The following is a 25,107-nucleotide window of genomic DNA, read 5'->3' as shown; positions in this document are numbered from 1 at the left end:
ACATGTATAAATCTTGCTGCGCCGTGCCCTGAGACCCTGCAAATCGACCTGCACGACATAGTGTACACGGACACTAGACCTACGACGAATAGCATCACGAAAGTAATACCGATACTCAACATGTGCTGGGTGAGTCTGCCCGTCTATAGTGCACGTAGGCTTTGGCTGCTTCGTACTGGACATCGTTCCGGGACCGTGATCACATCATCTAACTTCACGTAGCACAACTACACCCAACACTCGGGCTGCGGCCACCAAGGCGAAGTCCACGACGAGCGCTACACCCTCTGCGACCTAGCCTACACCGCCCTACTGTCCAAGCGTGGACCCAGCCCACCTCAGGACTTCAACTTCTTCCCACAAGCACCGAAGCGCGCAAACACCACCATCTCGCGCCTCTTCCCCAGCCTAAGCCGATCAGACACCGCAGCAAGCACTTGCTCACGACGTACGGTTTCCGGACCTGAATCTGTAGGTTCAAATCGCGCTTCAACAATGTCTGGAGTTAGTAGTCAATTTCCTGATCACGAGATGCTGCCCGCGGCGGAGACGTGTCCAAATCTTGAGACCAGGGTTCGTGTAAGTAATAAACCGGGCCAGGTGTGTAAGGAGTGCGCGAAGTGGATTGAGCACATGCAGAACATGATTGAAGGGTACAACAAAGGGCGGGGAGTACGTGGTACCGCGGCATTCAAGGAGTTTCTTGAGGAAAGACGTGAGTATAAGGAGCGTCTAGGAGAGCTCTAAGCGGTGGTGGGCTGTATGATATGAGGCCGCGACGAATCAGGGACTCAAATTGAAGAGCATGCGAGGGTTTCTTGGGTACATTTGAACGTGAGGTAAGATCGGAAGGGCGCGGACATTAGCGTGAAGACGTGTACGTTGACGGCCGTAAGCCAACGACATGGAGCAAATAACACAGGGGCTTCGCGGCCTTCGGAGGGTCTGATATGGCGACTGCTCTCTGATGCATAGTCTTATCTCTGGACAGTGGAGGCTAAAGGAAGAAGTAAGAGCTGCACGCGCACCTGCCACACTCGAGCATGACGCCATAGCGTGCATATAATACTTGACAAGCAGCTTGAGCACTCGGGACCTTGTGCAACAACTGCTTCAACGCCCAAAGCAAACGCACCCCATCCGCCGGGAACCACGGCTCGGTCCAACCGCCCGCATCCACATATCAGCACAGACCCACACCACCTCAACCATCCACCAGCCAGCATCGCTGACTGCGAAGCCATATATCCACTGAAGAGCGCTGCGGCTGTTCAAAGCAGAACAAGTCCGATTCGATACATTGCAGACTCCCCCCTTCGATGTGCGTTGAAACACACACTCGCTTTCGACGCTGCGGCCACACGCGCTTCTTACGCTGGGACTACTGCCGAGACATACACGACGACTCCCTCGCCCAGCAGTGTCCCAACTATCAGCTGAAGTTCCGCGACAACCAAGAGAACTACAACTGTTTCGAATGCATGCACGAACGGGCACCACCCCGGCAGGGCAGTATGAGCACACCGCTTCGACAGGGCAGCTCGAGCACTGCTGGCAGCAGCCGTGTCGGCAGCTTCCTCCGTCGAGTGTTGAGATGCGGTTAGACGGCTTGTTCACTTGATTATGCATCCTTACTCGTGGTATAATGCACGCCTCACCACAACTTGGTCTCGAAGCGTTTCCGGAGCTGTTCATACCGATCCAGGCTGCCGACACTAGGCTTGATATTTTGGGCAGCAGCTACCACGTCTTGTTCCTCCACCGCAGTCGCGCCTCTCCGCAGCGCGGCCTGTCCGGCCTTCCTCAGCAGACTCTCGAGATCGGCACCACTAAACGAATGGCACTCCTCTCGTTTGGCGAGTTCAGCCAAACCAGGATTGATGACTCCTCCGCGTTGAGCGATCAAGGCTTTCAGAATATCGACACGCTCCTCAGGCTTAGGCAGCTCCACATACAGGAGGGTTTCCAAACGCCCAGGACGTAGCATAGCCTCGTCGATCATCTCGGGACGATTAGTGGCGGCGATCAAGTAGATGCCTTCGCGGGTGCTAAGGCCATCAAGTTCAGTCAGGAGGGTGTTTACAACGCGGGCAGAGGCCTCATGGAGTTCGGATGAGCGCTTCGGGACAAGAGCATCGAGCTCATCGAAGAAGATGACGCAAGGGATTGACGATCGGGCTCGCATGAAGACTTGGCGGAGGGCTCTTTCCGACTCTCCCACATACTGTAACGAATAGTTAGTTTCGCCTGAATCGCATGTTTGCATTCCTTGGCGTTGCCAGAATAATATGCATCATACAGCCTGACTGAACTCACCTTATTTAGCAATTCCGGGCCCTTGACACTGATGAAATTTGCTTTGGACTCTGCAGCCACAGCCTTGGCCAGAAGAGTCTTACCACAACCTGGTGGTCCCCATAGTAGCACGCCTGTTGGCGCAGAGATACCTACAGCTTTGTATCGCTGAGGGTTCTGGATTGGTTCCACAATGGCCATCTGAAGCTCGTCCCGAACACCTGCAAGAGCTCCAACATCTCGCCAGGTAGTGTCTGGAACCGTAGCGAAGCCCTCTCGCTTCGACGAAGGGACGATACTCGGTAGGACCGCATCAAAAGCCTCCATTGATATCGTTGTATTCTCAAAGCCTGGGGGTTCTAACATGTCCTTGTCCCGTACGCGAAGGATGAGACGTGCGATAGATCGGTCTGTGATTGATAGCTTGTTTGTGCTAGGCTCGCCGCCATCCACGTCCATCTCGGTCTCCGCTTCCATGGCCTGCTTTTCAAGTGCTTCTCGATATTGATCCATAGACCAGGTTCCGGCTTTGCTAACAAGGTCCTTCAAATCAGCGCCCACAAATCCTGCCGTCTTCTTTGCAAGAGAGGGGAAACTGACATCGTCGGACAATGTTGTCCGGCGAGTCAGCGCCTTCAGAATGAGCTCTCTAGTAGCCTCGTTCGGTACGCCCATGTTGATCTCGGTGTCAAATCGTCCACCTCTTCGTAGAGCCGGATCAAGGCTGTCTGGGCGGTTCGATGCGGCTAGCACAATGACAGGCTTGCCATCATTAGATTCCATAGCGAGGCCGTCCATAGATATTAACAGCTGAGCCACAATACGCTTCTCCATCTGGCTTTGGGCACTGTCACGCTTCGGCGCGATAACGTCAATCTCGTCGATGAAGATGAGACATGGGGCTACCTCCTTGGCGCGCTCGAAATGCTCCCGTATCTGCTTTTCCGATTCTCCTGACATGCCAGAAACGACGGAAGGACCAAGAATCTCAATGAAGGGCACTCCAAGCTGAGCTGCGAAAGCTCTACTAATGACCGTCTTGCCGCAACCAGGGGGTCCGTGGAGTAGAATGCCTCGAGGTATGGGGATGTTCCGGCTGTTGTACGCTTCCGGCCTGAGAAGTGGCATGACCAGATGTTCCTTGAGTTGAGTTTTCACGTTGTCGACGCCTCCAATATCGCTCAAGCTAATGCCTTTTGGGGGTGTTGTATTGATCTTCTTCTCTTCTGCAGCCCCTGATCTCTTCACGCGCTTGCTCTCCCTATCCCCGCCTTTCTGTCCCTCCCTCTTCTTGCTCTTCTCTCCATTTTCCTTGGGGGTAGCGGTTCCAGAATTGCCCCATCCACTGACGATCTGCTTGTTCATAAAGTCCAAACTCTTGCTCTCGTCTTTTCGTTCAGAACTCCCATCCGCAAAATCCCCTTCGATCTCATCCATCTCATCTTCACCGCTCTCGTCTTCTTGAATAACCAAGAGAACACGGTCAATCGAGTCCTCCAATTGCTTTTTGGGACGCCTTTTCAGGGATGAGTTGGAGTTTTTGATGTGGTCATATATAGCATGAGGCTTGATTTTGAGAGGTGACTCATTGCTGGAGTCAATATATCGGCGGACAACCTGGTAGACGTCCCTGTCCAGGCCAGCTTGGAGAGACGGCCTATTGCGCGACATGGCTAGGAAAATACTCGGATTTGGGACAATCTCGTGCGAAGTCCGGGTTATTGATAGGGTAACTTGGGGTGGCTCAGCTGCTCGATAGTCAAATTAACACACGAAGCCATCCACGGGTTGCTGCGAAAATAGTCGGTGATGCACGAAGCATGAAGCTCCAAAATTTTGGCGCATAGAAGAAGCTTATCGATAGCACGGGCCAACCACGGCAGCGAGTCGTGCATCATGCGCGCATGCTCGACCAAGGCACCTTCGACTTTCCACATGGCGACGTCAACAAAATGGGCAATTCGAGCAGCTCGCGGAAGATATCCGCCCAAGACAAGTGCGTCTATCTCGCTTCTTGTACTGCTCCCACTTGGAGACAGCACAGCACTAATCTGCATCAGGGCGATCCTAGACATGAAGAACCAGCGCGATAAGCTGCACCAGTACCAAAAACGCATCACAGTCCTCACAGACCGTGAGAAGGAGATCGCAAAAGAGTGCTTGAGCAAAGGGGACACAAATCGGGCGAAGCTTGCACTGCGACGCAAGAAGTACCAGGAATCGCTGCTTGCGAAGACGGATGCGCAACTAGCGCAGCTGGAGCAGTTGACGAGTGATGTCGAGTTCGCGCTGATCCAGAAGGATGTACTTTACGGACTGCAACAAGGCACCGCGGTGCTGAAAGAAATTCATAAGGAGATGGGTGGCATCGAGAGCGTGGAGAAGCTGCTTGGGGAGAGCGAAGAGGCACGGGCATATCAAGAGGTTCGTATACACCACCACGAGCGCATATTTGACGACAGCGTACTAATGCTCTTGGTATAGGAGATCAGCGAGCTTCTTGCGAATAAGATGTCAAATCAAGACGAAGACGAAGTGGAAGACGAGCTGGAAGCACTCGAGCGCGAGGTCAATGGCATCGCAGACGGTGTCTCAACATTGCCCGACGCTCCTGAAAGCGAGCTCCAACAGACTCCTAAGCAAAAAGCGAAGGCACAGCGAGAGCGAAGAGCACGAGAGCGGGAACGGCAAGCAGCGGAGGAGAGTCCGCAGCCCATGCTGGCATAGGGTCATAGCATTTCTTGTTCAAGCGGCTTGAAGCATAGAGCGAGGTGTTGGGCGTTGGCGGCACTTTCTGTTACCCTGTTAAACACACTTTGTACCCCCAGATGGTGAAATATGAGCCAATAGCCTTGAAAGCTCGAAATGTCTCTGAAGACCTGGATCATATTCCAACATTTAAGCTCTTGTTGGACACGTGCTCACGTCTTGGGATATGATGCGCGCGCCGACAGGGCGGACGGTTTCACCTGCGCGTCATCGCAAACTTACGCTCTTTCACCATAGCGAGACATCGATTCAGGTATCAGCCTTATACCCTTCCATCATCTGCCTGTTTCACTTCCATACCTTCCATAAGCACGGAGAGCCCACGAAGCTCGAAGCTACCCCGCTACCCCGCCATCACCAACACCGTCACTAGTATTCGAAAATCATGTCGCATCACCACGACCACCACCATGGCCACGATGAAGAGCACGCCGAGGCCCATGACCACGTCCATGAACACGACGACGACATCGTTCCCGCGCTCCAGAACCTACTTTATCAGCAGATCGACTTCAGCCGGCTGCGCACGCTGAACGAGGATGAATCGGACCAGGGCCGCAGCATCTGCCAGAAGACGTGGGCGCAGCGGTTGGATCCCGAGCCTGAGCTGAAAAGCTTCGCTGATGAGCAGATTCTCATGATAGTGCCGTGCGTACACTTTGCGATGAATCCTACACGGTAGGAACCGTTGCTGATTGAAGACCAGATTCACGGGCCAGGTCCGCCTTCACAGCATCCTAATCCGCACCTCCACCACGCCCGCCTCCCCAAAAACCCTTAAAGTCTTCATCAACGACGACGCCCTCGACTTCAGCACTGCTTCCGACAAGCCGCCAACACAGACACTCGAGATCTCGCAGACGGCCGAAATCCAAGAGATTCCCGTTAAGCGGGCGCTCTTCAACACAACGCGGTCGCTCGCGCTGTTCTTCGAGGACAATTGGAGTGATGGCGAAGAAGACGAGACTAGGATCAGCTATCTGGGCTTCAAAGGAGATTTCATGAAGTTGAACAAAGAGCCAGTCAATTTTATGGTGGAGCTGGCGGCGAACCCGAGTGATCATAAAACTATTGCTGGGGTAAAGGAAGGGCTAGGAAGGACAATTCAGTAGAAGGGGCCATGGAGCCTACGTTTGATAGTGGGACAGAGGGATGACCTCCAAGGAGGATTACAGCGACAGCACTTTTGAGTGACCACATATCACTCAAGCTTTTGGCACAGCACTGAAGAAAGCACAGACTAGAGAGGCCTCAAGGGAGGGTGAAGAGAATAATTGAGCAGTGTCACGATACGAGGGTTCATCGAGTGCCCGGCGCATGAGGCAGGCTTTATGTAGATTAAACAGATCATTCGTCATCTACAGAGTCAGTCGACGTCTAGAGGTTTAATCAGAGGTGACATACTCTGGGTATCATTCTTCAGTTCCAGCCTAGCAACTCGTCTTCTCCCGGGCAGCAATACGCCCCGTCCCGCCGCGGCCTCTCCAACGCGACTGTTCTTCGCAGCCGTCGCAGCTTACATCCAATCTTACAACTCCCCATATTCTCCCCTTCGCATGTTGATTGTCCCAAAAGCCCTTTCTTCCCACCCCAGTGCCTCACACATGCTTCGTCGTCCCTAACACCTCCCCTCTAACTTGTGTCCAATCAATACTAGCATCCAATTCTTCATCAACGCGCCCAACCACCGCTACGCTGTCTCCTCGTATGATGTATAAGCCGAGCGGCACTTCTTCCGAGGGTACGTCTTCCTCGCGCGGCCGGATGATGCGCTCCACGGATTCGGAGAGGACAAGGTTCATGCTGCCGTCGCAAGATTGGAGGGTCCCGACCATGGTGCGACCGTCGAGGGTAAGGACGGATACTTTCTCTGTAGACGGATGTTAGGCTGGACAGGGTCCCATTGGCGCGTTCAGGAAAGGAAGGAAAGCGTACTGTGTAGGTAGGCGTTGAGCGCCATCGTAGTGGGGTGGAGGATGTGTAGAGGTTTTGGACGGAGGATTGATGCTCTGGTAGAATGGTCTGGATGTCGTGCAGCAACAATTGGGACGAATGACGCGAGTTGTTCGGCGGAAGCGCTGGCGAAGCGTCCACAGGGCGTGTAGGCGTGAAGCTTTGCGAAGAGGTAGAGGTGCTCGAAGGTTGGTCTGTGCGCCGCCGATTATTGCAGCCTTTCGCACGTCTGCTGCATTCTTTCATTATTTCTTCGAGTGCGGTTACGCGTGCATCGTTATTGATCGATTGATTGACTTCATAGCTATCTTAACAAATCCGTACTTCGATCGCAGGCCTCGACACTGTGCATGCTGCCCTCACACTTCCTTCTCGATGTTGTCCGCGCTCGGGATTCTGTCCAACTTCGTTCCCATGAACTCGCCAACTTTTCTGACACAATCCATCATAGTCTTCACATCCTCTAGGCTAATACCAATCCGCCTGGACCCGCGAATATGCCATGCTGTCTCGAGCGGCAAGTTCTGAATCATGATCCCCACCAATACAACCACCTCAGTATCAATGTCGTCTAGGTTCTGCCGATCGCTCAGGTACAGCCCATATGTGATCTCAGTGCTGATCCAACGAAAGTCCTTGTGCGCGTCAAACAAGGAGAGCGTGCTGTCCGTGTTGTGCGTGTAGATTTGCCTCAACCAACTCATTCCACGTTCATGGTTCTCACTATCGTTGGCCCATTCTTCGCGTGAGAAGCTATAGTCGCGGTCTTCAGGACGTTCCACTTTGGCTATGGCGAGGATGGCTTCAAGAGGTTTGCAAACACCGATGATGGAAACAAGCTTGACCAGGGCTTCGCGGAGGCTGCGGACCACCTTCTGTCGCTGGTAGCTGTCCCGATTGTTGGACTTGTTGATGATGTAAAGGTAGAGCTGGTCTGCGAGTAGAGGCTCTGTGCCGCCAACGAGCGCAGCGAGCGTTAGGAGGTACCAACGATGATCGCCAAGGCTGGTGGTGGTGAAGGCTTGCTCGATGGACTGGAAGAGCATGGACACGTCCGGGCGGATAGTGGGCATATTTGAAGTGTCGGACGCCATCGTCGATTTCGCGTGGTGGTCCGTTATCGACGCGGTGATGTGTGCTGCGCAACGTTGAGGGAAGACACCGAGGCACGCTCTGTTCGTTTGTCCTTCACGTTACCGACCACTAGCCCTGAAGTCCGCGGCGAGCAACTCAGATCTATCGGCTGTATCTTATCGCGATCAAATTGAGCTTTTGTATCAGTCGTTGTTATCCAAAAATCAATGCGTCTCATTCAAAGCACGGACCGACTTGGTAACTTGCTCGGTGATTTTGGTGACAAGGTAGCGTACCTGCGCGTCTTTCTCACGGGCAACCTCACCGGACCGAATCCTCAATTCAATCAGGAGAGATGCCCAATGCCTTACTTGAGCGCTTGTACAGTGTGAAAAGTCATTGTTGCTCTTACCATGTAGGACCCCACAGTGGGGCGTAAGCTTTCAAATGTTGTACATCCCTGGCCTCGGGGGCGCTTGAGCCACTCCGACGAATGCGGCCCAAGTGTTACATTGAACCACGGCTCTCGCTTCTAGAACTTCCAATCTTTTGGAAAGCAAAGGACCAAGGTAAAGATTGGAAAGAAAAGGACCAAGGTAACTGTGCGGGTGTGACAAGGGGGTCCGGTTGCGTGCTGCGGTCCGCCAGTGACTAACGATCCCTTACGTATTGACCTCCACGACTTTCTTACATGCGAACCCTCGTCCAACCTCATACGGTAGAACAGTCCCTGCCCTTCCCGAGGTCAGCGCCGTGTCACGTACACTGCTCAACCAAGCCGAATACGCAAGACAGGCTCAGCCTCCCACTTCGTATTCGTTGGCCATGGTGTGGTTAACTTCCAAAAGGACAACTCGATTGTCTGCACGTGGGATTGCAGGTGGCTATCGATGCCCAATATACGAGTCTGACACACTCTCCGACAGACATCTCGTGAACGCCTCCACACACTGGCATGCTAGGGTGCTTTGATTGTGGTGGCTGTCCTGCGCCTCAGCCTCGTTCGCTATGCGCGTCCTCATGATCGCACTTTCTCGCATCCGCGCTGCATACATTCGCCATTCGTCTTGCTCAAACAAAGACTGGTACCCGCACTGCTCGTCTCTGATAGATATGGCATCCACAAGATACCCCCTTGTCCTCGCGTTTATTTCTACCTTTACCTTTTGCTGGGTTACGTCGGCTCAAAGTGGATTTACTCGGGCTGAGTGTCTGATCACCGTACGGGAGGGCCTGCACAACGGAACGATCGCCAGCAACTCTTCAATATTCTTTCGTGACGATGGCGGCTTCCTGATGTCCTCGACTGAGAAACCGGTTCTCACCATCGGCGGATGTGAACAGGTGTGCGGTAAGGGCTTCAGCTGGTATAAAGACGTTGGACCACGGCTCAGCACGTGGCTCATCCCAATATTCCTTTTAATTACGAACTTGGAGGTTTCTCCCTTGGACAAGAGACGTTATCTGATGATCGCACACCTGTTGGGAGATCCGATTGACTCGTTATGGTCTCTCCTGACCAAGATGGAGGCTTGGTCGCGATGCCGTTCCATTGCAGGAAGCCTGTCTAGGCGTGGCGAACAGCACACTCGCATATTGGCAACTGTTCTTGGTGGCTTTGAGGAACTATGTGGCTTCCACGTGGATCCCTCAATTGTCTACAAAAATATCGTCAACAGTTCGAGCCTTACTAGTCTTGAAGTCAGCAGGCACTTAGGTCGAGCGGCACAGAAGCTGGCAGACAGTCGTACGGACGAACGCTTGCGAACCATCCTTGCTACAGTGCTATACTTCTATCAGCTCGTCTCGTCATTCATATCCACGGTAGGGGGAGGTAATACTTCGCCTCCGGGTGGACGTATCGGGATCACTATGTTTATGACTTGGATCATTCCCTCCATACTGATAAGCAACGCCGTGGGATGTTTTACTTCACGCCGGACGTGTTTTGACATCCTAGACGACTTTACTCGCAGGGTACGGCCAGACACCGACCTATGGACAGAGCTCCAGACATCGGTTCCAGCGTACCGGCATCACAAGACAGTGGAGAGCTTCTTCGAATCACTCTCCCATTCTGGCGCAATCTACACCTACCGACCTTCCAAGTGGCTTCCTTTCACCGGGTCAAAAGGCGGTCGCAGCCCATATTTGCTCCTTCTCCTCGCTATGGCTCCCGTTTTCATATCTTCGATCGTCGCCTCTGTGATAATATGGCACGTACCTCCTATCGGCATCAATTGCCGCAACCTTCTCGTCTTCTCTATCGTCATATTCATATTACTCAGTACCATTGCTACACAGGCCCTTACCCGTCTCGGCTTTATCGGCGCACTCCACTGGAACTGCGTGATTGCCAAAGACATATGCCTCGCCGTTCCATCGGTTGTCTTGGTCTTCCTCGCTACGTCCGGTAGGTTCAACAGCTGCTATTGTTGGAGTGGTGTATACACGCTCGCTAGCAGGGCCAGAATCCCGCTGAATTCGATCCCGGATTTCGAGCTGTTCGATAAAACAACGTATCCGATACTGGTATCTGTCTGTTTGTCCCTGCTGATTGCTGTTTTTGCAGTCATGATGTGGGTGGGCTGGGGTGGATGGTCCATTATGAGATGGAGTGAGAAGGAACGGCAGGCGGAGTGGAGTCGTGGCAGGTCACTGTTGGCTCATGCTTGAGCGAACGACCATATTCCCCAGTCCTCCTCGAGGTAGTAACCGGCTGTCTTTAGATTTTCATTACCGTCAAGAGTGTTTCCTTTCGCCTCCAGCGCTTGTCGATCTGCAAAGCACCGAGTAGCAAGCAGTTGCACGTCCTGTTGACAGCCTCTGCCCGGCAAGCAAGCCGCCTATGTCATGCTAGCCAAAACAGCCGGCTACTCAATAATTACACCTTTTTAAAATTCTAGCATATGCTAAGCTTGTTGTTGTTGTTGTTGTTGTTGTTGTTGTTGTTGTTGTTGTTGTTGTTGTTGGTCACCTTAAGACAATCAATCTGTGACTGGATGTCGTTTAAGGCTTCTAGCTGCCTAGTAGCTGCATTAGCACTCGGCTATCGTCATAATTCTTTGTAATTCAACTTATGCCTCGTCGCGACCGGAAAACTTGGGCCGTTCCGATGCCCTTACCAGCAGCTTCCGCAGTGATGAGCTTCGGTTCGCGGCCACAACACAACCCAAATTCGGGCGTCTACCTGAACTCGACGTTGCGGAGTTTCTGGCTCGATTCTACGGCTACCGCTATTCGGTCTTCTGTGTTCACCTGGTGTACCTACGCCATTGAGGGTGGTGCTCGGCGTAACTCAACCTCGAGCGCACACCCTCGAGACCTCGAAGCTTCGACGCCGCCGCTAGCTCCTCACGTTCGCCACTCATAATGGGTGCGTTTTTCCTCCCTTGATACTGCGGTTTGCTGACAATCCTGGCTCAGTGAACTCTCATGATCTACTTAAGATAGCTACGCAAAAGTGGGTGACGTATATCTGCGATACAGCGGAGAATAATGGCGGTGTCACCGTCAAGAATGAGAAAAGCGCCGCTGGAGACGACCGTGGGCCTGTATACGAGACCAGCACCGAAGAGATCCTCAAGCAAGCGCGATTTACGGCCGATCTTGCCGAAAGAACCAAATGTGGATTCACCATGTCGACCGAAGTGTGGAAAAATTATAAGTACGCCTATAAGAATCGGATGCGATACAGCGCTTGGTACGCCGCCAAACAGCAAGCGGATGATGGTCAAGCTTACTCCATCACTATGATGGAAAAGGTGCAGCAGCAACTCATAGGCTGCGTCAAGATCCAAGAGTTGTCGCGTGCTGCTTTAAAATCCGCCAAAGGAAAGAGAAGGCTACCAAATGGAGTAGCGATGCCTCTAAGACGCTTGGAGACCTCGTGGACAGGACAGAGGAAGATGAAGAGGGAATCCCAGATGATTCTTCAGAGATTTCTGCAACGTACGCGACTGGTGCAGTCTCTGAATCCACCCTTTTCCGACATGAACAAACCTCTGAAGCAGCAAGCGCTCGTGGGCATGATCAACTTTCGTGAAGAAGGAGCTTTCCTCCGCAGGACGAACGTAACACTTTCGGCACATTCTCTCTGTATATACCGATAGCTGGTCTTCTAAAGCAACGGTATAAGATAGAAGATACAATACCGTGGTCGTCCAAACGAAAATAGATAGCGATGCAGAGACAAAAACGTTCTTGTTATCCGTGTGTGATGCAAAGGTGTGGCCTCGTCCTGGTTGACATTCTCATCTTCTCCTCATTCCCAGGATGATCTCTTGCCAACTCTTCTTATCCATGCCCAGTGCTTCTCTCGCCATCTCCATCTCCTCCTCCGTCGGCAAGTTGACGATTGTCAGGTACAATACATCCGCCTTGAGAGCCTTCTTCACACCCTTGATAGCATATCCTATCGGCCCTCTAGGCCGCTGCGCCGGTTGTTTCACTTTGGGCAGCAGCTTACCGTCTTCGCCAACGTCCCGGTATTGAGGTCCACGGGCTTGTCTACGCTGTCCGAGACGGTCTTGAAGCCTGGGGCCTCTTCTACTATATTCGTAGGCACCGTCATAGTCGTAGCCTGGGGAACTTCCGTGTTGTCCGTTAGCGACTAAGCTTTCTCCTGCGCCGAGGAGACCACCGCGGCTGTCTTCGCTTCTACTTCTACCACCGACAATGCCACTTTCTTGAGGACCTCTAGCTGCTGAAAGTGCACTGCTGAGGAGTCCGCCGCGCTGACGCCCACTACTACCACCACCTCCAACACGGATGCCAAGCAGCCCACGGCCTTGCACGACGACCTTCCCACCTGTCACGAGTGAAACCAAGTGTCCGTTGTTGCAGGCGTTGTTCGGATCTGCAAAGCGGGTCTTGAATTCTGGTGCATCTCCATGAGCTTTTGTAAGCGCGGCATCCGGATTGTTGCCCGAGAAATCTGCCTGTGCCCTCCGATCGAAATAGTCAGCAACGAAGCCCTTGTTCCGCATCATCCTTTCCTTGAAACTCTCGTCGCGCTTGAGCTCCGGTCGTTGGATCATGTCGTCAAGGCCGGGATAGATAAGAGGTGCGATCTCCAGCGGCATCTCGTCGACGTTCGCTTTGCCGGATGCTAGGCGGATGGGATGCGTGAACTTGGCGGATTTTGATGTGGGTTTTTGGCCATCACCTGGCATTCCCCATTTCGAAACATTTTTCGCGTTCTCAAGGTTCACTGTCTCCATGCTAAGTTGGATGCCGCCGGTGACGCTGGCATCTTGTTTACAGATTATGACCATCGCGTAGAGCCCTGCGGGCATGAAGACATCTTTATTCATCTGGTCGAGGAAATTGTTCGCTTTAGCTCTACCTTGAAGTTCGTAGCCAGCCCTATGTCTCTGTTAGTTCAATATTCGCAATGGCCGAGCATACTTTTGGCACGTACTGAGCAGCAATCGACACCGCAGTCGTGACACCCATAACTATTGGACCTGGCATGGCCATACCGACTATGCCAGCTGTCAAAGCCACTGCCTTGAACCAAGGCGACCCTTGTGCGGACTTATCCCAGCTTTCCAGAAACTTCATGAAGGTATCTTGGTCAATACCAAGTGGCTCAAGATCCGGAGCATATGCACGCGTCCACCCTCGCGCTTTTGACCCTGGTCGCCTCTGTGGAATAATGACAGGGTTAGGGAGTCGCGATACTTCTCCACTATGTATCTGTACTTGGTGGTTGTTCGCTTCGGCGACGGTGTGTGCGAGCTCTGCGATGACCTGGTCGGGGCTCGAATTGATAGCCTCGTAAGCCGGAGGAGGACCAGCGGCTTCGTCTAGCGCCCAGATTCGTTCATCGTCGGCCGTCTCCTCGTCTGTGATAGACTTCTCGTTTGTCTCGTCGTCTATGTCTTGGACTCCCCCTTGGTCGTGGTTTTCTGTGCTGCGGCTTGGTTCCCCTTGTTGCGCCAGTGCTGCCTTGCGCTCTTTACGATCGTAGTACTTCTCACCAGCGAGGCCTATGCCTGCGGATATGCCTTGGACGGCCTTTCCGATGAGCTTAGACATGGGCAGGGGGTTCGCTGTAAGGAAAAGATGTCGTGAACTCGAGTGATTGTCTCAAAGGAAACAAAAGTGAATATCTGTAAGAGACTGGGTATCTGCTGAGCCAATTCCAACACCTGGGGAGTGCCCTAATTATACCCGCTTCGCGGTGCATCACCATGAACTGAGTTCGATACGCGTATCTAGCCCACTTACGGAGGAAAGCGAAACAAGCACCGCCATAGTGGGGCTAAAAGCTTCGATGGCTTCGTGCGGACCACGCCTTGCGTTCCCGGCAAGTTTTGATAGGTGAAGCGATGAGGCCGTCCCACGGTAGCCAAAGAAGGTGCTGACAGGGCGGAGAGACGAGGCGGGAACAAGAGGGGTGGCTGTGCGGAAGCTGAGTTGCGATAGGTCAGCGCACTCCTGTCCCAGGTAGGTCAGGCGCGGACGAAGCCAAGATTCCAGCAGCAGCAACCCCTCAATGCTCGTTTTCTATGAACAGCTATCATCATGAATTGGACCGATGAAGTTGGCCGAGCGTGGCCCTGTACGACAGTGTCCACAGTATCTGAGTCGAGCGACGCTGGTAAGTATCGTTGCATCATTTTGGAGGGTCAGCAGATGGTATCTGGCCTGTCTTCCGCCTCGCGTTGAGACAACGAAGACAGGCGATGTAGTAGTCAAACCCAAAGGTAGATATTTATATTCCCATGCAGAGTAAAAGCAGGTACGCGACATGGATAGCGGTTGGAATTGGTCCTTTGTTCAGCAACTTTCAATGGGCGACTGGGAACGAACATCGTGCCGATTTCGCGAATGAAGAGAGTTGAAGCGCCTGACGCACCCTCGCGCCGCCGTGTCGGACCGGCCGTAAGCAATGGATTCCTGTCCGATAAGCATAGCTGTGAACACACCCGAGAGCTTGTAGACGCATCTATATCCAGTGTGTGCTCTGGGTCGGTACGGCCGTAACGCGTTTGAAGCGCTCACATTACGTGCGAGCGCTATACCAAATAGAGATGCGCGTCGCGGCAGTCCACCCAATTCCTCCGACTCGGCAAGATCCTTCGCCCGTGGCTTCCACCGTCCATCCCATCAGGTTTACTCGTCATGTCGCCGCCGGAGAGTTTGACATTCGTGCTGAGGCGTGCGCAGTCGCGCCAATCCGTCATTGTCGTTCCGCTGGCTCCAGATCGACTGTTGGCTAACCCGTAATAGCATGAAGTCGTAGTGGGGAATGTCTTTGCGACCAGAGCTACCAGAGCTGTGGAGTGGGGGCGTAAACAACTGCGGCGTATGGAAGTCATTGTAGAGATGTGTATAAAAGCAATAGCATTCCATCCCAACTTCTCACCAAACTCACCAGCAACTACCATCCCAACGTCTGTTCCCACCAATATACATTCTGCAGTTACCTGAGCAACTTCTGTCTTCGAGCAAGATTTATTACGACATGGCAATCACTATCCGCAAAGCTCTCATCCCATCTTTCGGTGATGCAACGCATATCGAGATCGTCGATGCTCAAATCGAGCCTCCAGCAGCCAACCAGGTCCAGGTCAAGACGATATACGCGGGAATGGGAGGCGCCGACTTCCTGATGCGAGAAGGCACCTACCCTCAGCAAAAGAGCGCTCCGCTAACGCCCGGATACACCATCATCGGGCGAGTCCATAAAAACGGTCCTGGAAGCTCCAAATTCCAGATTGGCGATATGGTTGCCTGTCTCACCAAGTACGACGCCGATGCCGAGCTCTGCAACTGCCCCGAGAAGTACCTCGTCCCGGTTCCCAAGGGTATCGATCTCAAACAAGCAGTCTCTTTGGTCCTCGATTGGGCCACAGCCTACGGTATGGTCTACCGGACCGCGCAAGTCAGCAAAGGCCAGAAAGTCTTCATTCACGGGCTGAGCGGCTCGGTGGGCTATGCACTTCTCACGCTCTGCAAGCTGGAGGGCGCCGAGGTCTACGGAACGGCGTCGCCGTCGAAGCATGAGGATCTGCGCAAGGATGGCGTCACTCCATTCAGCTACAAGAATAAAGATTGGATCCAAAACATGAAAGATAGGGGAGGGGTGGAAGCAGCCTTTGATGCGCTCGGGTAAGGAAGATTGACCCTGTTCAAGTGTGTTCTTATCTGCTAACGCAGTTGCAGTTATGAGTCATGGGACGAGAGCTGGCAGATCATCAACCCCAAGGGTGGAAGACTTATTGGATACGGTGGAAACCAAAATACTCTTAACGGCGAGTCCAGTAATAGGAGCCAGATTCCTTCCGTTGCAAAGCTCCTAGCAAGGGGTGCGGTCCCATTCTGCCCCAAGTCGACAAGTTTCTACTACATCGACCGGGATCAGAAAACGTACGGGCCGGAGCTGCAAAAGTGCTTTGAACTGTTGATTTCAGGCAAGATCCAGGTGCCCATCAAGAAAGTGTGGACTCTGGAGCAAATACCCGAAGCTCATCGGGAGAGAAACACCTTGCCTGGGATCGGCTCAATGGTGGTGAAGATCAACGATGACCCGGAGGCGTAATAAGTTTTGGTCAGTCGCGCGTTATACCCTGTTCTTATCCAGTCACAACCGGTCCTTTCGACTGGATATAATACTCAATCATCATGCATATATCACCACTGCTTTCTAGAAGAATTCTCCTTTATCGTATGTACCATTGGTGCCACCGTCTGCTGCGCCCCCGCCCTATACTTTTCTCTTTTCTACACCGGTGTCCTGCACTACCATCGTTCCTGTTCAATGTGGCCACCATCGCATTGCAAATTCTATGCTCGGTCGCGACTACCTGCTTTTCGATGCCTTTCAGACGTATGAACTTGACTGGCAGAGGAGGGCAAGCAGATTATGCTAGGTGTCAAACGGCTCCTATACACGCCGTGTTCAATACTACAACCTGGGAGTATCGATTTTTTCTTCGGGCAGTGGAATGGTATGTGTTCTATACCATCTTCGGGTGACGGGCTTTTCCTCAAGTCTCTAACATGCTCTTAATAATGATGACGTTAAATGGCCAATCCTCGTATTAGATATCCAGGCGGCAAGAATACGGGATATTCCTTTACCGGGAAGGTCATGCGCTTGTAGTCAGCCCCACTGAGTTTCGAACGGGGTGTACGGAAGAATCGCTTGTCATTGCCCAGTTCCCGTTTGGCTTGTCAAGCCTCCATCGACGATTAAGCTTTGCCCCGTAACGTACTTGCTGGCGTCGCTTGCCAACCAGAGCGCAGCGTTTGCGACATCCTCAGGCTCACCCATTCGTCCGATAGGAACGTTGTGCTGTGTGATCTTCCTGTACACTTCTCTATCTTCCTCTTTTCCACTCTTTCCAAGGTTTTCAATCATGGGCGTGAGTATCATGCCGGGTACAACGCAGTTCAATCGGACCTTCTTTGGGGCGTAAATGACGGCAGTCACACGCGTAAAGTGCAGGAGCGCGGCCTTCGCGGTTGAGTACGCTACTTGCGGCTTACCGAGATAGGCAACCCCAGCCACGCTCGCGTTGCTCACGATAACGCCAGAGCCTTGCTTTTCCATTATAGGCAGGACGTGGTGGCATGAGAGGTAGACACTGGTCAAGTTCAACGCCAGTTGCGACTCCCATAGCTCTTCAGAGAGAGATGCGGGATCTCCAGGCCGAGTCATGCCCACGTTGTTGACCAAGATGTCTATGCGACCAAATTTCTGCATAGCGGCTCCAACGACGCTGCGGACATGGGCGGAACATGTAACGTCGGCGGCCATGACATGGCACGTGCCGCCTGCTGCTCGGAGGCGCGAAGCAGTGAATTGGGCGGCTTCGAGGCTGAGATCGCAGCCGAAGAGCTTCACGCCGTTCTGGGAGAGGGCACGCGCCATGGCAGCCCCATTGCCCCAGAGGGAGGAGCCTTCGACGCGAGTCTGGCCGATTCCCATGACGAGGCCCACTTTGCCATCGAGGTCCGGGAACGTGGGGAACGTGGCCATGTTGGGGCGTATCCGTAGAGGGTTTGGGAAAGGATGAAAGGAAAGCTATGAGGTTTGCGAGCGTCACCACGCCATTTGTTAAGGGACTCAAGATCCGGAGTCGACTGGGCACACCCGCGGGGACCTGAACGCTGTCTCCGGTCCATCACGCCGAAGGTCTTGCGTAACTCGCGGGGTATATGTGGAGAACGACATTGGTTTGGGGTGATGCAGCGGGGTTTTAGTGGCTTGGGGTATTCTCGTCAGCCCCCGCACTTGAAAGGTTACCCGAAAGCTAACAGGGCCATTCTGGGAAGGAACGCATGACTCGGGGGAAGTTACACGAGGCTCAGCGTAGCGAGCCTGCCTATAACATCATGGAAGGATACAGATCCATCTCACATCGCCTCCACTCGTTGCTACGAACACAACCCAGCGTTTTCCCCAACCTCGACAGTGCTCCAACCATAGCACTCAAGCCACATCCTCAGTAGCTTAGGCACGCAACCAACCATGGGTGCTCATGAGGGAAGCCGACCATCGGCCCAGCGCGTCGAGCCGGGCTCCGTCAACGTCGCATTGGGCTCTTACCCCGCAACCTCAACATCGTCAGACGTCGATGCAGCAAAGGTAGCGCAGGATGTCATCTCGAGTCTGGCAAATGCCATTGCAGGGGGGAACTCCGCTGCAATCGCAAAGCTATTTTTGGACGACAAAAGCTACTGGCGAGACCACCTCGCTCTCACATGGGAGCTTAGGACTCTGAAAGGAAGCGATAGAATCTCTAGTTTCGCGGCTTCGAGCAGGACACCCCTCACGAACATCAGTATCGACACTAGCGAACGCCACAGACAGCCGAGGTTTGGACCGATAGATGGCGTTGGAGAGGTCAATGGCATTGTGACATACTTCGATTTCGAGACGCAGATTGGACGTGGCCGAGGCGTGTTAAACTTGGCCGAAGAGAATGGAACATGGAAGGTCTTTACCATCTGCACTGTTCTGACAGAGCTGAAAGGGAATGAGGAGCCTACAGGGAAGAGGAGAGCAAAGGGCGTCCAACATGGGGGAGATCCAGCTCGCAAGAACTGGCGCGAAAGGCGGGAGGCTGAAAGCAATCTGGAAGGCATTGAACCCAAGGTCTTGATCATTGGGGCCGGTCAAGGTGGCCTTGCTGCTGCGGCTAGATTGAAGATGTTGAATATTCCGTCGCTGATGGTGGACATGAACGAACGGGTGGGGGATAATTGGAGGAAGCGGTATCATCAACTCGTACTTCATGACCCTGTTTGGTACGACCACTTGCCTTACATCCCTTTCCCACCTCATTGGCCGGTTTTTACTCCCAAGGACAAACTCGCCGACTGGTTCGAGTCGTACGTGAAGCACCTGGAGCTCAACGTCTGGACATCCACTAAGCTCACATCGTCATCATGGGATGAAAGCAAGAAACAGTGGACAGTGACCGTAGAGCGCAAGCTTCCCGATGGCTCAACAGAAACGCGGACTTTTCACCCCAATCACATCATTCAAGCGACGGGTCACTCAGGAAAAAAGAACTTCCCGAACCTGAAGGGCATGGAAACCTTCAAGGGTTCACGTCTATGCCACTCGTCCGAATTTTCCGGCGCCCGCCCGAACGCGCAGGGCCGAAAGGCTGTCGTAGTCGGCTGCTGCAATTCTGGTCACGACATTGCGCAGGATTTCTACGAAAAGGGGTACGATGTCACCATCGTCCAGCGCAGCACTACTTGCGTGATCTCATCCGAATCTATCACAGACATCGGGCTGAAGGGTCTGTATGACGAAGATGGTCCGCCAACTGAAGATGCAGATCTAGCTCTATGGTCCATGCCAAGCGAAATCATGAAAACACTGCAGGTAAAGGTAACGAAGCTGCAGAACGAGAATGACAAGGAACTTCTAGGTGGACTGCGCGCCGCGGGCTTCGGCATCGATATGGGCGACATGGAGTCCGGACTCTTAATTAAGTATTACCAGCGCGGAGGTGGATACTATATCGACGTTGGAGCTTCAAAACTTATCATCGACGGCAAGATCAAGGTCAAGCAGGGCCAAGAACTGGCGCAAGTTTTGCCAGACGGCATAGAGTTTGCAGACGGCTCAAAGTTGGAGGCTGATGAGATCATCTTCGCGACTGGCTACCAAAACATGCGGACTGAAGCAAGGACTATCTTTGGAGACGAGGTCGCCGACCGTGTAGGAGACGTTTGGGGCTTGAACGCCGAGGGCGAGTTCAGGACGATGTGGCAACAGTCGGGACACCCAGGCTTTTGGTAAACCTCCATTCACACTGTCATACATGTACAGCAGCGCATACTAATACTTTAAATAGGTTCATGGGAGGCAATCTCGCGATTACCAGATACTATTCCAGGCTTCTAGCGCTGCAGATTAAGGCGATTGAGGAAGGATTACTGAAGAATGAGTGTCAAAACGAGCATGCGAGACTCTAGTCGAGCGCAACCCATTCAACAAAAAGAATTTGAATTTGACATATAAACGAAATCTGTTACAAATCTCTGCTATAGTGTGCCCAAACTACGATCAGCCTCCTATCGCTCGCCGTTCTCCGCGTCCGAAAGGGTCCGCAGCCCCACTACAGCTCGCTCGTGCCGGGATACCCCTCACTGATGACGGCTACTCTGAGCCGTTGCCTTACACGGCAGGTCAACTGTTATCTGACCTTGACAGTGAGTCTCACACCTCTTCCAACTTCTCGCATCATGGGCAAGAAACGAGTACTTGTAGGCTATGGTGTTGATGTTGATGCCGTGGCCAACCATATCAACACTACGAAAGGAGGTCCACCAAATCTTACCAATGTATCGCGCGGTACGGCCATCGTCTGTCTACGATTGATCTGATGATCTGATCGCATGCAGGCGTCTTTGGGGCGACTCGAGGCGTAGAGCGGCTCCTGGAGCTCTATGAGAAATACAACATCAAAGCGACGTGGTACACACCAGGTCACACAATCGAAACCTTTCCGGATGATATTGCAAAGATTCGAGATGCTGGACACGAGATGTGAACCTGTTCCTCAAAATACAACCCGTAGATGAAGACTGACACGATGATAGTGCGCTCCACGGTTACACGCACGAATTTTGCTCCGACCTTACACGTGAGCAATTGGAGGCCATCTTCATAAAGACCATCATGATCGCAACAGATTTTTGCGGCAAGCCGCCTCTGGGTTTCACGTCGCCTTCCTGGAAGAACCACCCTGACCAAATTGAGCTGATGGGCAAGCTTGGGCTCAAGTACGACCATTCATTCATGCATGATGACTTTCAACCGTACTATGTCAGCACCGGGAAGGAGGAAATGGTGACTACGGATTACTCCAAGCACCCGGATGAGTGGATGGTACCGATGAAGCATGCGGAGGAAAGCGATATCGTAGAGATTCCGGCGAATTGGACGTTGGATGACTGGCCACCGTTTCAGTGGGATGGTGCGAGGCCGAACGCTGTGCGTATCTCGATTGAGATGCTGGGTTGTGCATCAACTGACAGGCTCCGGTGATAGCACGGCTACGTTGACCCTTACTCTGTGGAGCGCACATGGAAAGACATGTTCACTTGGTGCTATGAGCACTACGACACGTTCATCTTCCCTGTTAGCATCCATCCGCAGGTGTCAGGTCGGCCACACATCCTGATGTTGCATGAACGGTTTATCAAGTGGGTGAACACGCATGAAGGCGTGGAGTGGTGTACAGCAGCACAAATGGCAGAAGAATTCCGATCAGGGAGGATAAGTGGGACTGGGAAGTAGCGACATGTAAGAGTGTACGTAGATCATGAGATAGTCAATTTCCGCGGCGGTTGTCTCTCTGAACTTTTCCTATCTCTTAAGAGGCCGAATGTTCGGAAGATTGGTGTTGGTCTACCTATTTAGAGCTACCCCTCAGCGGGGCTCCATCGGAGATCAGCGAAGATAGGTGGATAGGTACCTCGTCACGCTTTCTCTGTGATGCAGCGTTATGCTCCCTCGAGACAATATATCTGCTAGAAGCTAGAGATCTAATTGCATTTTGCAATGTCGTGGCAAAACACACATACCTTGATCATATCAATTGAGAGCCAATTAGATTCTCTGCGACAGACCTGACTCGTGTACATGGCGGGGCATTCTCCATCATAACAGCTCCTCCTCAACAACAACACCTGACAACAAGCTCTATTAAGAAGCTCTTAGGATCTTCAACGATGAGTGAGGCACAGAGAATTCTCATCGTCGGCGGCGGCCAAGGAATCGGATGGGAGGTGACTAAAGCCATCCTGAGATTATCATCTCAAGCACGCATCGCCGTTTTCGGATTCCACTTGGAAGAGGAAGTACGGAAACTACCTGACAAGACCAATGGCCAGGTGGCGATCGTTTCTCAGGGAGACGTAACCTCTGAGAATGACCGGAAATCGGTCGTCAAAGAATGTTTGGAGAAAATGGGTGGTATTGACACGCTGGTCTTCACAGCGGGTGTTATCACTCCGATTGAGCGAATCGAGAAGCTTAACATGGAGGAGGTGAAGAGGACTTTCGACGTTAACGTCTTTGGATGCATGGCAATGGTAAGAGATGCAACATGTCGGCCTGCTCAAAGAGATAACTCACAAGATGCAGAGTCAGCTCTGCCTTCCCCACCTCCGCTACTCGCGCACCACAAATTACACAAACGCCGCCTATGGAAAGGCCATTATCCTCTCTTCTGGTTGCGACAAAGAGATCTCCTACCAAGGTTGGATGCCATATTGTACCACCAAAGCAGCACTCACCCGCTTCGTTGAGATGCTTGCGCACGAAGAGCCTCTCCTTGCAGTGCAAGGGGTGTATCCGAAGCTGACGCGTACAAAAATGCCCAAGGATGTGATTTCGGGCAAGTACAAGGGAATTATGGCGGACCACGAGATTGAGAAATTCAGGGTGTGGAATGAGATTGGAGATGAGATGGTGGAGCCCCCGGAATGGTGCGGGGAGGCAGTTGGGAAGTTATCTTTGGGACTATATCCTGGAGGAAGGAGCGGTGAGTCGTTGGATTACGATATACATGTTCCCGTTAGTCTACATAAAAGATGAGGCAACGCACAGAATACACGGATGAGACAGTCCTGCTTGAAGGTGATCTGAGAACGTGCGTGAGGGAAGATTATTATCTAACCAGTATAGGATTAGCGTTATAATCGGCGAGGAGCACTGGTGCTTTTCGTCTGAACGTGTCATCATTCTGAGTGCACCATGCCGAACACATTATGACTTTTCAATTCATTACTAGTGACATAGGTGCGAAGGAGAGGCGCCTCATCCGCTCTCATGTTATGATGGGTAAGAACGCAGGGCGATCCCGTCCATCTCGCCGGCAGAAGCACGATGCTGCCACAAAGAAGATCTCGCAATACGATTTGATCGCAGCAAAGGATCAAGTGCAAGGTTCTGATCGACCGGTAATATACGATCGCTTAATTTATAGCGATTTGGCTTTCGCCGATATTCCTCGTCAAAGTGCCAAATCAATAGAGCTTCTGCGCCAATGTAAGACAGTAGTATGCAGGCTGTCTCCCGCGCAGACCACTAACCATATTGCCATAGGGCTTTCACTACTTGACAGGAGGCTATATCCACCAGAATTCTGCTCGAGGCTCGACTTCATGGACTATGTTTGGCTCCAATATGTTTTTTACGACGAAGGATGTACGTATGCACCGTCCCGTTGACGATCCTGACAGCTGACCTCGTTAGATATGCATGGTGTGCTCGCAATAAAAGCATCACTTCGTGATTCCTTGGAGAGGCAGGCCAAAGCTTCGCCAGACGCGTTGGAGCACCTATCGAAAGCCTACAAATTGACTCAACGAAGACTAACAGGTCCCGAAGCTATATCAGATAAGGCGATAGCAGGCGTCACCATTCTTGCCATTTATCAACTCGTACATGGGAACGTAGGTGTTGGCTTGGTGCATTTTGATGGACTTTGCCACATGATACGATTGCGAGGTGGCCTGGCGAAACTTATGAAGCATAACCGTGCATTGGCTCAAAAGCCGTGGAGGTCAGAACCCGCTACGCTTCGAAATCTCCCTTTAACCGCTTCGTAGAATTGATCTAGAGTTTGCACTCCAAAGCGGCTTGGCCATGCGATTTGGTGGTACCGAAGCACCTGTGCCTGCCAAGACGATGAGCCCGAAAGTCATTTGCTCGACTTACACGAAGCTGTATGAATACGGCGTAGACGTAGAACTGGTCTGTATGCTGTCCGACGTTACAGTTTTCATCAACATGCTTAATGCGATCAACGAGATGAGTAGACTGGATCCGCTTGACTTCTCTGAACAGGCTTTTCAACTCATCCATCGATTGATTGATTTCGCGCCTTTACAAGGGACAAGAAACTGCCAACCACTGGATGAGCTACTGCAGCTGAGCCTTCTCGCGATTATGACGACTTCGCTGCCAAATTACACAACCGACGACCTCCGCTACGAGCTCTTAGCAAAACAACTTAAAAGAGCTATTCTGCGCTGTGTTGCCAAGACCGACAAGAACATGGAGCTTCTACTGTGGACGGTCTTCGTTGGCCGAGTTTCAATTTTACATAGCGACCAGGATGGTTGGATCACGCCTGTACTTTTGCAAATCAGTCAACAGGTTCAGATCCAGAACTGGCTGCAAATTCGACAGATTCTTAGCGGATACTGTTGGATACATACGTTACACGATGCTGTAGCCATGAAGATCTGGGAGAGAGCCCTTGAAGAGAGACCTAAAGGGGCTTGAAGGAGCAGCGACTGGGCCTTACCATCGTATGCGGAAGCCTCCGTGGCAGCGTGAATTAGTGGGGGCGATTTCCAGGCTGCGCTAAGCCCAGATAGGGTGGCAATATCTGATTGGCCGCGACCCTCACACAACCAATGGCAGACGGGTACTGAAATAGAAGACTCGGACGTCGAATTCAAGGGCAAACACGGAGTAAATGCTCCAGCTCGTCCGTTAGAAATATGTTTCCCGGTCGGAGATAA

General features: G+C 52.4%; 12 protein-coding genes across 12 annotated transcripts; 8 read left to right on the top strand and 4 right to left on the bottom strand.

The window, feature by feature from the left end:
* Nucleotides 1–120: 120 nt before the first annotated feature.
* N0V89_007095 (uncharacterized protein) lies at nucleotides 121–747 on the top strand (the record flags this gene model as incomplete). Its single annotated transcript, XM_056215861.1, has 2 exons — nucleotides 121–129; nucleotides 223–747. The coding sequence occupies 2 exons, from the start codon at nucleotides 121–123 to the stop codon at nucleotides 745–747; spliced, it is 534 nt and encodes a 177-aa protein (XP_056070108.1).
* A 907-nt stretch (nucleotides 748–1,654) lies between these two features.
* Nucleotides 1,655–3,966, bottom strand: RIX7 (Ribosome biogenesis ATPase rix7; the record flags this gene model as incomplete). The annotated part of the gene is made up of 2 exons (XM_056215860.1): nucleotides 1,655–2,224; nucleotides 2,317–3,966. 2 exons carry the CDS (start codon nucleotides 3,964–3,966, stop codon nucleotides 1,655–1,657), a joined length of 2,220 nt encoding a protein of 739 aa, XP_056070107.1.
* Nucleotides 3,967–4,247: 281 nt separating this feature from the next.
* VPS20 (Vacuolar protein sorting-associated protein 20) lies at nucleotides 4,248–5,022 on the top strand (the record flags this gene model as incomplete). The annotated part of the gene is made up of 3 exons (XM_056215859.1): nucleotides 4,248–4,291; nucleotides 4,356–4,719; nucleotides 4,780–5,022. The coding sequence occupies 3 exons, from the start codon at nucleotides 4,248–4,250 to the stop codon at nucleotides 5,020–5,022; spliced, it is 651 nt and encodes a 216-aa protein (XP_056070106.1).
* Nucleotides 5,023–5,449: 427 nt separating this feature from the next.
* Nucleotides 5,450–6,176, top strand: N0V89_007092 (uncharacterized protein; the record flags this gene model as incomplete). The annotated part of the gene is made up of 2 exons (XM_056215858.1): nucleotides 5,450–5,712; nucleotides 5,771–6,176. 2 exons carry the CDS (start codon nucleotides 5,450–5,452, stop codon nucleotides 6,174–6,176), a joined length of 669 nt encoding a protein of 222 aa, XP_056070105.1.
* A 1,200-nt stretch (nucleotides 6,177–7,376) lies between these two features.
* Nucleotides 7,377–8,111, bottom strand: N0V89_007091 (uncharacterized protein; the record flags this gene model as incomplete). The annotated part of the gene is made up of 1 exon (XM_056215857.1): nucleotides 7,377–8,111. One exon carries the CDS (start codon nucleotides 8,109–8,111, stop codon nucleotides 7,377–7,379), a length of 735 nt encoding a protein of 244 aa, XP_056070104.1.
* A 3,352-nt stretch (nucleotides 8,112–11,463) lies between these two features.
* Nucleotides 11,464–12,203, top strand: N0V89_007090 (uncharacterized protein; the record flags this gene model as incomplete). The annotated part of the gene is made up of 2 exons (XM_056215856.1): nucleotides 11,464–11,467; nucleotides 11,545–12,203. 2 exons carry the CDS (start codon nucleotides 11,464–11,466, stop codon nucleotides 12,201–12,203), a joined length of 663 nt encoding a protein of 220 aa, XP_056070103.1.
* A 141-nt stretch (nucleotides 12,204–12,344) lies between these two features.
* N0V89_007089 (uncharacterized protein) lies at nucleotides 12,345–14,133 on the bottom strand (the record flags this gene model as incomplete). Its single annotated transcript, XM_056215855.1, has 2 exons — nucleotides 12,345–13,458; nucleotides 13,514–14,133. 2 exons carry the CDS (start codon nucleotides 14,131–14,133, stop codon nucleotides 12,345–12,347), a joined length of 1,734 nt encoding a protein of 577 aa, XP_056070102.1.
* Nucleotides 14,134–15,565: 1,432 nt separating this feature from the next.
* On the top strand, nucleotides 15,566–16,642 carry N0V89_007088 (uncharacterized protein; the record flags this gene model as incomplete). The annotated part of the gene is made up of 2 exons (XM_056215854.1): nucleotides 15,566–16,212; nucleotides 16,267–16,642. The coding sequence occupies 2 exons, from the start codon at nucleotides 15,566–15,568 to the stop codon at nucleotides 16,640–16,642; spliced, it is 1,023 nt and encodes a 340-aa protein (XP_056070101.1).
* Nucleotides 16,643–17,251: 609 nt separating this feature from the next.
* Nucleotides 17,252–18,085, bottom strand: N0V89_007087 (uncharacterized protein; the record flags this gene model as incomplete). Its single annotated transcript, XM_056215853.1, has 1 exon — nucleotides 17,252–18,085. The coding sequence occupies one exon, from the start codon at nucleotides 18,083–18,085 to the stop codon at nucleotides 17,252–17,254; it is 834 nt and encodes a 277-aa protein (XP_056070100.1).
* Nucleotides 18,086–18,577: 492 nt separating this feature from the next.
* On the top strand, nucleotides 18,578–20,541 carry N0V89_007086 (uncharacterized protein; the record flags this gene model as incomplete). The annotated part of the gene is made up of 2 exons (XM_056215852.1): nucleotides 18,578–20,361; nucleotides 20,421–20,541. 2 exons carry the CDS (start codon nucleotides 18,578–18,580, stop codon nucleotides 20,539–20,541), a joined length of 1,905 nt encoding a protein of 634 aa, XP_056070099.1.
* Nucleotides 20,542–20,811: 270 nt separating this feature from the next.
* Nucleotides 20,812–21,868, top strand: N0V89_007085 (uncharacterized protein; the record flags this gene model as incomplete). Its single annotated transcript, XM_056215851.1, has 4 exons — nucleotides 20,812–20,920; nucleotides 20,971–21,115; nucleotides 21,169–21,562; nucleotides 21,620–21,868. The coding sequence occupies 4 exons, from the start codon at nucleotides 20,812–20,814 to the stop codon at nucleotides 21,866–21,868; spliced, it is 897 nt and encodes a 298-aa protein (XP_056070098.1).
* A 434-nt stretch (nucleotides 21,869–22,302) lies between these two features.
* Nucleotides 22,303–24,865, top strand: N0V89_007084 (uncharacterized protein; the record flags this gene model as incomplete). The annotated part of the gene is made up of 6 exons (XM_056215850.1): nucleotides 22,303–22,665; nucleotides 22,718–23,117; nucleotides 23,375–23,623; nucleotides 23,681–23,782; nucleotides 23,831–24,140; nucleotides 24,187–24,865. The coding sequence occupies 6 exons, from the start codon at nucleotides 22,303–22,305 to the stop codon at nucleotides 24,863–24,865; spliced, it is 2,103 nt and encodes a 700-aa protein (XP_056070097.1).
* Between the last annotated feature and the right edge of the window lie 242 nt (nucleotides 24,866–25,107).

Source organism: Didymosphaeria variabile (genome assembly GCF_027946475.1).
Source record: "Didymosphaeria variabile strain IMI 356815 chromosome Unknown scaffold_5, whole genome shotgun sequence".
Taxonomy (NCBI): Eukaryota; Fungi; Ascomycota; class Dothideomycetes; order Pleosporales; family Didymosphaeriaceae; genus Didymosphaeria; species Didymosphaeria variabile.
The sequence above is the reverse complement of the archived record's forward strand: the minus strand, read 5'-3'. Positions and strand labels throughout refer to the sequence as shown.